Source organism: Medicago truncatula, chromosome 7 (genome assembly GCF_003473485.1).
Source record: "Medicago truncatula cultivar Jemalong A17 chromosome 7, MtrunA17r5.0-ANR, whole genome shotgun sequence".
Lineage (NCBI taxonomy): Eukaryota > Viridiplantae > Streptophyta > Magnoliopsida > Fabales > Fabaceae > Medicago > Medicago truncatula.
In genome coordinates, this window is record NC_053048.1 from 41,715,542 (window position 1) to 41,729,065 (window position 13,524).

The 13,524-nt window shown below is 31.8% G+C and overlaps 2 protein-coding genes across 3 annotated transcripts; one reads left to right on the plus strand and one right to left on the minus strand.

Moving 5' to 3' along the window:
* Positions 1 to 510: 510 nt before the first annotated feature.
* Positions 511 to 2,126, minus strand: LOC112416707 (uncharacterized). The gene is made up of 2 exons (XM_024771037.1): positions 1,409 to 2,126; positions 511 to 1,325 (listed from the first exon to the last, which is right to left on the minus strand). Exons 1-2 carry the CDS (start codon positions 2,124 to 2,126, stop codon positions 511 to 513), a joined length of 1,533 nt encoding a protein of 510 aa, XP_024626805.1.
* An 8,352-nt stretch (positions 2,127 to 10,478) lies between these two features.
* LOC11422693 (tubulin beta-3 chain) lies at positions 10,479 to 13,466 on the plus strand. Of its 2 annotated transcripts, none has more exons than XM_003624878.4 (4): positions 10,479 to 10,597; positions 10,681 to 11,092; positions 11,191 to 11,460; positions 12,462 to 13,466. In XM_003624878.4, the coding sequence occupies exons 2-4, from the start codon at positions 10,699 to 10,701 to the stop codon at positions 13,145 to 13,147; spliced, it is 1,350 nt and encodes a 449-aa protein (XP_003624926.1). In that variant the 5' UTR covers positions 10,479 to 10,597; positions 10,681 to 10,698; the 3' UTR covers positions 13,148 to 13,466. The 2 variants fall into 2 exon arrangements, with proteins under 2 accessions (XP_003624926.1, XP_024626167.1); XM_024770399.2 differs by having other exon boundaries at positions 10,492 to 10,597; positions 10,665 to 11,092.
* The last annotated feature ends 58 nt before the right edge of the window (positions 13,467 to 13,524 follow it).

The window sequence follows — 13,524 nt, forward strand, 5'->3', positions numbered from 1 at the left end:
TGATAAACAAAAATTGACATATTTGATTTAAAATTTAGATCGTACATTTAACTTTTTTTTTATTTCGTTAATAATGAAAAAAAATGTATCTGGAAAAGAATTTTTTTTTTTCTGCCCTTATTTAATTCCAAAAATACAAAAATGCCCCACTTTTGAAAAAAATTGCATAAATGCCCTACTTTTCAGAATTTTCTGGTACCTTGCAACCCCCACTTGCGGGGTACCTTAAAAAAATTTAAAAATTAAGTACATTGCTACCCCCACTTGCGGGGTATGAATTTTTTTTTTTTTTTTTTAAAAAAAATAAATAGATTGCTACCCCCACTTGCGGGGTATGCTTAATTTTTTTAAAATGTTTTTAATACACCCCGCAAGCCCCACTTGCGGGTTAGTTTATGTGATTTTTTTTTAAATTTTTTCTCGTAATTATTAATAATAATAATAATAATAATAATAATAATAATAATATTAATCACTAGACATCCTATAAACAAAATAAAGACTAAATTTCTACTGATGTCTAATATTAATGCAATCTTTGCGGGAATGATCAGGCATCCTACAAACACCGCATCTTCTCTCAGTTTCCACATCGTCCATCTCGGTCCTAATGCGAGTAATTGGTGGACGACCTTTCTTTGCCCTACGCATTGACTTGTTGGGAACCACCTTCGGTCCTTCATAATTAGGCCAATATGTCTGGTGGTGAACCACGTCGAAGTGGATGTTGTATACGGCGTATACACACTCATTCGTGAATTTGTTATCGACAAAAGTCTTGTAGTCGTGACAAAAGCTAGAACATGCAGCAATGACATGTGAGCATGGTAGGTGTAACGCTCTAAACCGTCCACAGTCACACCATTTACTTTGCAGGTCCACTTTGTATTCTCCCTTTGGCAATCCTTCTTTATGATCGATGGTTTCACGGACGGAAAAGGTATATCGATCCCGGTCAAACTGAGTGACATGATGACTGTTGGATTTAATCACCTCATTCCTGAGATATTTCATGCTGTTTTCGGAGAATGGCTCACCAGAATTTACCCTTGCCGCTGCCTCATGTCCTCTTTTAGCAAACAAGGCCGCCAACCTGTAATATGATGCTTTCACGATAGCTGTGATCGGAAGTCCTCGAATACCCTTATACACGTTGTTTTGTGACTCTACCAAGTTACTTGTCATATGGCCCCATCGTCGACCATCATCATGTGATTGAGTCCACTTTTGTTTGGGAATATTGTCGACCCATGCTAAAGCCTTTCGGTCTGCAACAGCAATTTCAGAACGGTAGTATTCGAATGTAGGGATGTTCATGGCGTAACCTGCATTGTTTTGAAAAAAGTTAGATGTGTCATTTTAAACAAATAAAATGTCGAATTTACGTGGAAAGAGATATGATTTTTACCCATGCATTCAACTTTCTTCTTTAGTTCTCCATCCTTGAATGATCTCATAAAGTTTTGTGCAATGTGTCGGACACAATAAACATGGCTTGTCGGAGCATCGTGCCATCCATTCTGTGGATCATCATACGCGCTCTTTATCGACACATGTCTATCAGAAATGAGGCATATGTTCTCTTGTGGGGTGACATGCTGCCTTAAATTTTTCAAAAAGAAACTCCATGCCTCCTTGGTCTCGCCTTCCACGATTGCAAAAGCTATGGGAAATATCTTGTTGTTCCCATCTTGCGCAACAGCTAACAACAATGTTCCCTTGTATTTACCATACAACCAAGTTGCGTCAATTTGGACAATTGGTTTGCAGAATTCGAAACCTGAGATGCACGGACGAAAGGCCCAAAAGAGACGCTTGAAGACGGTCTCATTTGCCACTTCTGTTGATGGGTCTGATTGAAAATCAATTATTGTTCCTGGCAAATCTTTTTCCATGACCATCAACCACTGTGGTAGTTCTTCATAAGACTCCTCCCAATTACCATAAATTGATTCAATCGCCTTATTCCTTGCTCTCCATGCCTTTCTGTATGAAACTGTGTAATTAAATTTCTCTCGGATGTGTGCAATTATAACCTTCACTGTAATTGAGGCATCCATATATAGTAGTGATTTAACACTTTCACATATCACATTGTAACTAAGTTTGTGATGATCTTGTGTCATTTCTGTTGAGACACATGTATGATCATTCATGTTCCCAATCTCCCATTTATCAGTTTTTTTCCTCCACGAGGCCCGCAATTTGAAACCACATTTTGTATCTTTACATTTGATGACATACCTTTCAGGATCTGATTTTTTCACAATATAATCGGTTGATTTTTTCTTGTGATAATATTTAATTGCGAGATAACAAGGGATCAATTTCTGGATATGGGATGGCCAACAAGGGAACACGATGTGTCATTGTCATTGGGTTATGGTAGTCAAATACAATCAGCTGCAGATAACAACGACGAAGACCAACATGACCCTCAAGTAAATCGCGGAAGAAATCGTCGAAGACGAGGGTGTGGGACAGCCGGGCATTTATAATAATTGTAGATATCATGATATTTAATATGTTTATTATTTTTTTTCCTTCTTTTTTTTATTATTTTTTTTTATTTTAAAAATTAAAAAAAAAAACAAAAAACAAACCCGCAAGTGGGGCTTGCGGGGTATTAAAAAAATTTAAAAAAAAATTAAATACCCCGCAAGTTGGGGTAGCAAGTTATTTAATTTAAAAAAAAAAAAAAAAAAACATATAGGCCGCAAGTGGTAGTTATTTAATTTTTAAAAAAAAAAAAAAAAAATGTAGGCCGCAAGTCCCACTTGCGGGGTAGTTAATTTTTTAAATTTTTTTAAGGTACCTCGCAAGTGGGGGTTGCAAGGTACCAGAAATTTCTGAAAAGTAGGGCATTTATGCAATTTTTTTCAAAACTAGGGCATTTTTGTATTTTTGGAATTAAATAAGGGAAAAAAAAAAAATTCTCTGGAAAAAGTATATATATTCTCCTAGGTATAGGTTGGCAGTGTGGCTAGGTCAGTGATGTCACATGTAAATGCACATTACTCATGTGGGTTGCTCCATATTCTCACACCATTTTTGTCTCTTTGTTACTTTCACAAACACTAACTCCACGCGCCTCATCACTCAGTAGTTCTTTACTCACCATTTTCATGTAGGCTGTGCGTTCCACGCGATACTGCTCGAATGCTTGCTTGAGCTTTCTTTAACTACAAGAGTGCTTAAATTCATCAATAATTTGGATTTCAAGTTCAATTAGAGTGGCAAAGCAAATTACGACACTGTCCTCTTGCATATTGTCTCACAGTGTTTGCATTATATAATGAAATTACTTTTTAATCCTTCCTGCGCAACCATCACTATACTTGGAAGAATGGTTGAAGGTTGATTGAAAAGATTTAAAAACTAGTAATTTTTATGGATTGGAAGATCAAAATTTATCATTGATATGATCATGTTGGAAAGCTAATTCATGTACCGATGCACTTGCAAATATGGGTTGTGAGTATGGTCCCCCGTTGTTGATATTTCATGAGCATTGCCATCTTTAAAAAAGTTTTTTATGAGAAGTTATTTTAAGAATTTTTTTTAAATGTAATTATAAAAAAACTTCACAAATCACAAGTAGGTGTGAACCATTCAATTTTACCAAGACCAAATTGAATAATAAAAATGTAAATAATAAAATGTGGCATTTATTTTGTCAGGGAATAAAATGTACTATCAATTGATAGTAAACTTGCCATTCAGTTTGAGCTTTAGCTCCCTCACAAAAAATGAGGTAAATAATAAAATGTGCTGTTTTTTGTCGGGGAATAAAATGCACCATATTATCAAAAATAATAAAACAACAAATTGTAGCAAAACACTTTATGTTTGGAAATATAGTGAAATGTCTTTCAACTCGCGATGCGATAAATCTTACTTCATGTATGTTTCAATTGACAGTAAAATTATAAGAATCTTTGTAAATCACTATAATTTTAGTGAAAATTACACTTTTAAATTTAACAAAATCACACTATCATCGTAATTTTGCCAAACACACCAAAATTTTGAACAGACAATTTGTAGCTCTGGACTAGACCTATAGACCTAATGGCCAAGTGATATTTTTTTTTTTTGTCGGGGGCTAATTTGAGTAGTTAATCTATTATGTAAAACTCTTGTAAAAAAAATCTATTATGTAAAACTCTTTCATAATATTTTTTTGTTTTTCCATAGGATATTTACTTGCTTATCAAATCTATTATTCAACCACTTATATACCTTATAATATGAAGCAAACAGCCATTAACTTAGAAAATAAAACCTTTAAGTAACCTTGTTATTGCTAAATAAACAAGGTTTGAATTTCAAACTTCTTCACCATATTTTTCACCAAGAAGATGTCACTCGAATTCTCAGAATTTGTTTGTAAGCTGATTTGGAATTTTCTAGATGCTTGTGGGGTCTATTTGGTCCGTTCAGGTACCTAAAGTGTCTCAAACTTCTCTAGTGTCTAGTTGCTTGTGGGATCTAGATTCTCCAACTTCATCACCGTATTTCACCAAGAGGGTTTATTTGTGCTTCTTTTCTCTCGGAGATTAGGTAAAAAAAGTTGATAAAAAATAAAGAGCTAATACGTCTGAAATTATTTTTGTAAGAGAATAAAAAAAATCCGTTTCTTAGACTAAATGGGATTTCGTATTTTTCATTATTATTATTATTTTTTTATAAAAAAACTCCATTTATTCACGAAGACCATTTCCAATGGCGAGGTCTTCACTGTTTAAGATACGGTATCTAATAGGTAATCTTATTGAGGACAAAAAAATGAGGGTCTCTTAAGACTTATGGTCTCACTTAAGACCCTCATTTTGGATCCCACATAACTTTTTATTAAAATATCATTGTTGAATTGTTTTTGTTGAAAAAATGATAAAAAAGTTATTGGTGGAATCCATTTATATATTTTGTTAGAAAGTTTCTATTGATTGAAATAATTGAATACTTATTAGATACTATTATTATTAAAAATAATTAAAAAATGATGTGTACGTGTGAGACTTGTTTAAAACTTAAAATTGAAGATCTCTACCGTGATGCTGAAAATAATTATTCATGAGTCAAGTGCTGCAAGTAAAACCGTTTTCAATGATCCTTGAAAATACACTTGGAGCTCAATCACTTCACTTCCCCAAACAAAGGCGATATGATAAATAAATGACACATTTGGATTTAGCCTTTATCGTTAGGAAGAGAGTTGATTAATTAATTTTCATATCCCTTGGTCAAATTAATTTATGGTTTGCCAAATGGTGTGTATCTTGCTTTCTTTCCGGCACTTCTTAATTTTCTATTTCTTGTCTCCTCTATGGCTCTTAACTAGATTTATATGTAAATGAAATCATTATCATAAGACTCAATTAAATTTAGGATTTCTTTTTTTGAAAGAATTAAATTTAGGATTTGTTTAGTTGGATATTTAAAAATGAAATAAATTGAGCAGAATAAAATGAAATTGAGTGGGACGGTATAACTATCACATTTTATTGTTTGGATAATTTATGATGAAATAAATTAAAATGGCCATTCTATTTTAAAAAGTGAAGGAAATGAAAATTGAATTCCTATCTTACCTCTGTTTTAAACAGGTTAATGTCATATTATAAATTTTATAACAAACATATTTTTTAATAAATACAATATGCTATTTTTTGTGTGTGTTTGTTATCCGGTACCTATCAGAAAGCACATTAGTTATTCAGATATTTGGTTAGAAGATAAGTAAAGTCTGATTAAAAATTGTTTCATTTAAATTCTTTTGAATGATTCGTTTTAAAATTTTTAAGAATGCTAATCGATACCCCTCGGTTAAGCAACCAAAACATTCAAGTTTTTATAAAGAGGTAGTAATTATTACTTCATCAAAAATAAAAACTTACATTTTCATCAATGAAGTAAGTATTTGGCGGATATCAGTATAAATTAGAGTAAATTACACTCCCCTCCCTTCAAAGATGTTTGAACTCTCATCCCCTCTTATGTTAAAAATATACACTCTCCTCCTTTGAAAAGTAAAATTTATATTCCCCTCCTTTATAAGATGCTTGAATTACAACCCCCTCTCTTAATAATTAAATATGCACTACACTTTAATCTATTTTAGCATAAATATTTTATTATATATATTAAGTTTGAGCAACCATTTAAGAAAAATAAATTCATTTATAGTTTAAATGTCAATGATAATTAAATTTAAATATTTTTCTATTAATTTTATAATATAGAGTATACAATTAAATTTTAAATAACAATACTTTATTGTCTTTAGTAATTTTTCGCATATTTTAATTTTATTTTGGGTTGTTTCCTATTTTATAATAGGGTTTAAAATTATATGTTAATGAAATTGTGAATCAAAAATAGCGAAAAATATGTATTCAAATTTTGAATATATTAAAATAGACAAACAATACTATTTTTTTGAAGTGTGTTAGATTATTATTTTTTTGCTAGACTATTAGAAATTTTAAAAAATATATTGAGTAAAGTGTAGATTTTAAAATAAAAAGAGAGGAGAGGGGGGGTGTAATTCAAGCTTCTCTTAGGGGAGGGAAGTTAAATATTTTCTAATATGTTTTGAATTAGAGAGAAAGAGATTGTATATTTTAACATAAGAGAAGAGGGGAATGTAATTCAAAAATCTTTGAAGGAATGGAAGTGTAATTTACTCTATAAATTATTGGCTTAAGTGGCAATAAATTGTCATCATTTTAATGCTCCTGATGATGTTTTTTTACCTCACAATAATCGAATTCTGATCCCTACATAACAATGTCAATAAAGCTATAATAAATCGAGTTGCAATTACAAACATAATCCATTACGTTTCTACCAAGTAAATAAAGAATATCACTTTATTTAGATACAGGGGTTAATTGTTCATCATTTGACTGAGGTGCTTTGATGTTAATGATTAATTTATGGGTCTTGCTTACCGGTGCTTTAAAGACAATGATTAAGGAAATTAAAAGTAGTATATTTATATTGAATTTAACAATATTTTAACTTTTAAAAAGTTAAATTCTTCATTTTTCATCATTTCCTAATAGAACGTTTCTATTTAATCATCTTAATCAATGTTCCAATTGCACTCTTTAGCATTTGCCTTAATTTATTTAGACATTTGATTTGATGATCACTTGAATCAGATTATAGATAATTGGGTTAGTTTGCTAAAAAAAAAAAGATACCTGGGTTAGTTGTAACTTGTAACGCAATATTCCTTACCTTCCGATTTGATTTTCACATGAAGATGACATTTTAACTAAATTATATGACATGATTCACGTTTTATTATCAAATATACCTAAGCATCTAGTAGTACTCATCATTTTGGACTGACGACAAAGATTTACAATATGATTGAACACATTACCTAAAAAGAACATTTTGGCTTTGGCCAATTTGTAGCATCAGCTTATACATTTGCTTGATCAAGTAAACCCTTAAATAAACATAATCAGAAACTAACGTTGGCATAGTTGGATTTGCATATGCACTATTTTGTGTACCAAACTAATTGTTTTTGTTAAGTAGTCTAATGATTAGAGCTCATAGATTTTAAATGTGAAAAAATATAAAGTTTATTCAAACTCCAACCCCTACTGAGTTAAGCTCAAAGAGATAAATACCACACCATTTTAACGAAATGAATTTGATCTTAAAACTTTTCATAATGTTCACACATCAAAAACAAAATTCAAATCAGAATACATGATTGTCTAATGAGTCGCATCCTTATAAAATAAACAACATTAAATCTTTCCCTCTGATTTTTTTTTAACATGAATTATTTTTCCAAAACTTACAATTTTAGAAAATATCTCACTCCCAATTTATATAATAACATTCTAAACCCCAAATCAATTAGCCATTTTTATTTATTTATTTTTATTTTTATTATGATAACGATCAGTTTAGCAATTTATAATTTATTTTTATTTTTATCCTAATAAAGATCAGTTAGCAATTTATTTTAATTTACCACCTCTGTTTTTAATTATAATCAAAAATCACTTTATATATAAGACTTTATTTGGTAAACAAAATTTGCGGATAGCTGATAATCTTGTTTATAACGGATGAACTTATTCTTTCAAAATAACGGATGAGCTTATATCGAATGATTTATAAGCTAGCCTATAAATTAACAGCAGATAAACTAATTTATTGCATTGCATTTTTTGCGTTTGATAAACTTAACGGTTGAAGTAACTTATAAATATAAAATGACATAAAAATATATGCATTTAATTAATATTTATTTTTTTCAATTAGGATTGTAGGGGTATAATCCTTATTTATTAATTTTGTTAGGTCTGCAGCAATTTAACCTAATTTTTTTTCCGCTTATTTGCTTTATTAGGTTTACAATTATTTAACCTAACAAATTCCATCTAAAAAAAATGCATCGCACCAATTTCATCCTATCCTCTTGCCTTTTTTTTAAGGAAATATTTTTCTACACTTATTTGATTCTGCACGTTTGAGCATATCCTTATTTATTAATTTTGTTAGGTCTGCAACAATTTAACCTAATTTTTTCTCGCTCTTATTTATTTATTTTGTTAGGTCTTCAGCAATTTAACATAATTTTTTCCGCTCATTTACTTTATTAGGTTTGCAATTATTTTACCTAACAAATTTCATCTAAAAAAATGCATCGCACAAATTTCATTTATATCCTCTTGCCTTTTTTTTGAAAGAAATATTTTCTACACTTATTTGATGTTGCACGTTTGTTCTAGAAACTATGAGCATATCCTTATTTATTAGTTTTGTTAGGTATGCAGCAATTTAACCTAATTTTTTACGTTTGTTCCAGAAACTATGAGCATATCAATGATCACGTTTTATGCCTTCTATTTTATACCTTTTTTTTGACAATTTTTTTGTACACTTTCTTATTTAATAAAATATTTTGTACACTTATTTAATACTAAAAAAATGGATTGCACCAATTTCATTCATATCCTCCTGCCTGTTTTTTTGCTATCATCTTGCCTTTTTTTTTTTACAATATTTTGTACACAGTACTAGAAAAATTCATCGCAGTAATTTCATGCCGTTTCTTTTTTATGACAATATTTTGTTCACTTTGTTTTTTGAACCAATTTCATGCCTTTATTTCATTTATATCCTGTTGCCTTTTTTTTTTGACAATATTTTCTACACTTATTTAATACGTTTACAAACAAAATATCATAATTTCCATGTAAACTTGGTTATACATACCAAGCCCTAAACGTGTTTCTCTCAACAAAAAACAACCCTAAACCGTATAAAAATTTCACACACAACACAAAAATCATATATTTTGGTATTTAGAGCTTTGCAAATGGAAAGACGTGACTTTACAACTTATTTTTTCACCGTTATCAATTATATATTGCATTTTATTATTCGTATGTCAATCCCTTTACAATAAACCCGAGCAGAACACGGGTCAAAAATTTAGTGATGATAAAAATGTATAAGCTATAAAAAATTTAGTGATGATAAAAATGTATAAGCTATAAAAAATTTAGTGATGATAAAAATGTATAAGCTATAAACTTTTAGTTACAAACTACTTGAATTAATTTATCAAAAACCGTCATAAACTTATAAAAATAAGATATAAGCTTTTGTAAAAATGACAACCACACAAATCTATTTTAATCATACAAGCTATAAACCATAAACTCAGTTTTATGTTTTACAAAACAAACACCAAAATGAAATGTTGTTTATAAATGAGATAGGAGAGAGTATTTTGATGATGATCATTTATAATGCATCGCTAGCTTTAAAAACAAAGAAGAAAACTGGGAAAGGAATCACATGTCTTGTGTCCCTGACATAGACTTTACAACTCAAGCAGTTACCACGTCCAAAACATTCTGATTCTTCATGATCTTCTTTTTCGTACATCCTCTCATCTCTTCAATAAAAATTAGGCTAAAATATTGTTTTCATCCTTGTAAATATGTTTATTTTTGGTTTTAGTTTATGTAAAAAAAAATTGTAGAAATTTTTTTTTGCAAATTTTTTTGTTTTTTAAAATAGTCCATAATCCCATTTTTTGGATGGTGTTTCATTGCAGGGACTATTTTAAAAAACAAAATATTTTACAAGGATTTTTTCCTACAGAATGGATACAGTCATCATGTACCACATATACACAAATGCGACAAATCGTCACAAAAGTAGGGCCAAAAACTAAAAAAACAAAAAAATTTGCATTTTGTAGAAATATACATGAATTAAAACCAAAATATTTACCTAAAAATTAATCTACCGAAATAGGACCATTTCGTCATTCAACACAAGGGCATATCTGTCCCATCATAATTTCTTTGCTTCAATAACAGACAAAACCCAAATCAAAATTTAAATAATCAAATCTTCAATCTACACCGTCCAAAGGTTTCCATCCAACGATCCACATCACTTCTCATTACAAAGCGAGGGAACCAATATATTTGTCCACACTTTCACTCTATCTCGCTATAAAAATCCCGCTCAACCATTTTCCCATCCTAACTCGTCACTCTCTCGCTCTCTACTCTCTCACTCATCTTCATCACTATCACAGGTTTTACTCTTTCTCTCTCTAAATCTAGATCTAGTTTCATCATTTTCTAATCAATTAACCTTTTCAGTGTTCTAATCACACAGGAAAAAAAATTCAACAAAATGAGAGAAATTCTTCATGTTCAAGGAGGACAATGCGGGAACCAGATCGGTTCAAAATTCTGGGAAGTAGTTTGCGACGAGCACGGCATAGATCCAACCGGAAGATACGTCGGAAACTCAGATCTACAACTTGAGCGCGTCAATGTTTACTACAACGAAGCTTCATGCGGAAGGTTTGTTCCACGCGCCGTCCTCATGGACTTGGAGCCTGGTACCATGGACAGTGTCCGCACCGGTCCTTACGGTCAGATCTTCCGTCCTGATAACTTCGTTTTCGGTCAGTCCGGCGCCGGTAACAATTGGGCGAAAGGTCATTACACTGAAGGCGCTGAACTTATTGATTCAGTTCTCGATGTTGTTCGTAAAGAAGCTGAGAATTGCGATTGTCTTCAAGGTACAATCTATTACTTGTGCGATTTAGTACACTTGTGGAAATCTTGATTCTGTTATGGCGGTTACTAATTTTGTATTTTGTGATTTTGCGGTTTTTAGGGTTTCAGGTGTGTCATTCGTTGGGAGGAGGAACGGGATCTGGAATGGGAACTTTGTTGATTTCGAAGATTAGAGAGGAATATCCTGATAGGATGATGTTGACGTTTTCGGTGTTTCCTTCTCCGAAGGTTTCTGATACTGTTGTTGAGCCTTATAATGCTACTCTTTCTGTTCATCAGTTGGTTGAGAATGCTGACGAGTGTATGGTGCTTGATAATGAGGCTTTGTACGATATCTGCTTCAGAACACTTAAATTGACTACTCCTAGCTGTGAGTATTGTTTGAATTTTAAGTGATCTAGATCTATTATTTTTTTTTCATCACTAAGCTAGATTAGTAACATGTTAATTGTTCATTGATTTGTTTGATTTGAAGAGTGATTAGTTAGATCAGTGTTCGTGGTTAGTTATGGTGATTCTTGACTTTGAAAATGGGTTTACGTGTGTTTGATTCAGTCAAATTAGTCAAATGGTTTTTTAATATGCATTTGTTTAGTCAAATTAGTTTTCTATTTCGGGATTTGAATTAGTATTGAATGAAATTGAGATATACTCCCTCCGGTCATTATTATAAGCAAAAGTTCACTTTTTAGATTCATTCAATAAATGATGTATGTAATATATATATATATATATATATATATATATATATATATATATATATATATATATATATATATATAGACCACATAGATTATTTATTGAATGAACCTAAAATGTCAACTTTTGCTTATAATAGTGATCGGAAGGAGTACTTTGTTGAGAAATTGATTTGACTGATTCTAGTTGTTTAAGGAATTTTACTGCAAATACTATGATTTCCATTTTAATGTTATTATGTTTTTCAAGATTAATTTGACAATTTAGATGTACTCTGTTTACTGATCTGGTTAGTGGGCATTTAATTATAGTTATCATGCTATTACTGATCTCTTTTAATTAAAGTTATATTTACACTTTGGGATCTAATTTCTAAATGCCTATTGCAATTGTTCATCACTTGATACGAATACGAATGCATCATGTGACTAAGGTGCTTTGATGTTAATTATTCATTTATTTAAATCATTTTTATGGTTCATTATGGCGATTGTTAACTAATAATGGAAATTGTTTTCTCATTGAGCACTTTTCAGTCAAATTGCTTTCCTAAATTAAATCAACTAGTAATTTTTAATGTTTGAATGAATTTGATTGTTCACAAATTGGGTAACTTAGTCCTGTAGTTGATGCTGTTTGCTATTACTGAAAATGTGTGACTGTTTGCTGCAGTTGGTGACTTGAACCACTTGATCTCAGCAACCATGAGTGGAGTGACTTGCTGCCTTCGTTTCCCGGGTCAACTCAACTCTGATCTCCGGAAACTGGCAGTGAATCTCATCCCATTCCCTCGCCTGCACTTCTTCATGGTTGGTTTTGCTCCTCTTACATCCCGTGGCTCTCAGCAATACCGTGCATTGACTGTTCCAGAACTCACCCAGCAGATGTGGGATTCCAAAAACATGATGTGTGCTGCTGATCCTAGGCATGGTCGATACCTCACTGCGTCTGCCATGTTCAGGGGTAAGATGAGCACCAAAGAGGTGGATGAGCAAATGATAAATGTCCAGAACAAGAACTCTTCCTACTTTGTTGAGTGGATCCCCAACAATGTTAAGTCAAGTGTTTGTGACATTGCTCCTAGAGGTCTCTCCATGGCCTCCACCTTTATCGGTAACTCAACCTCAATTCAGGAAATGTTTAGGAGGGTGAGCGAGCAATTTACCGCTATGTTTAGGAGGAAGGCTTTCTTGCATTGGTACACTGGTGAAGGCATGGATGAAATGGAATTCACAGAAGCAGAGAGCAACATGAATGACCTCGTGTCTGAGTACCAGCAGTACCAGGATGCCACTGCTGATGAAGAAGGAGAATATGATGACGAGGAGGAAGAGGAGCAAGATCATGCTTATGAATAAAAGATATTACTAAAATGATTGTTCTTGCTTATGCAATATGGTATATGATGCATAAGTGTGTTTAGTAGTATTCCTCTATCCTTTGTAATTAGCTTGTTTTGAGGGATTTTAGTATCGAGCTGGATGTGGAGAGAATGGAGATCCCAATTTGGACAACAGAGCGAAGGGTAGTGGAAATTTAGTACATGGTTTAAAGTAGATCTCTGCACCCATCTATTTGTTTCTGTATGTTGGCTTGCATTGTTGTTTCTTATATCTGCTATTGGATTATGTTACCTTAATAGTTTGTCATTCCTATGCACGACTTTTTCACATTGGAGTCTTGAAATGTCTGTGACTGTGATTCAACGTGAAGTCTGGCCTGATATTTGTGTCCG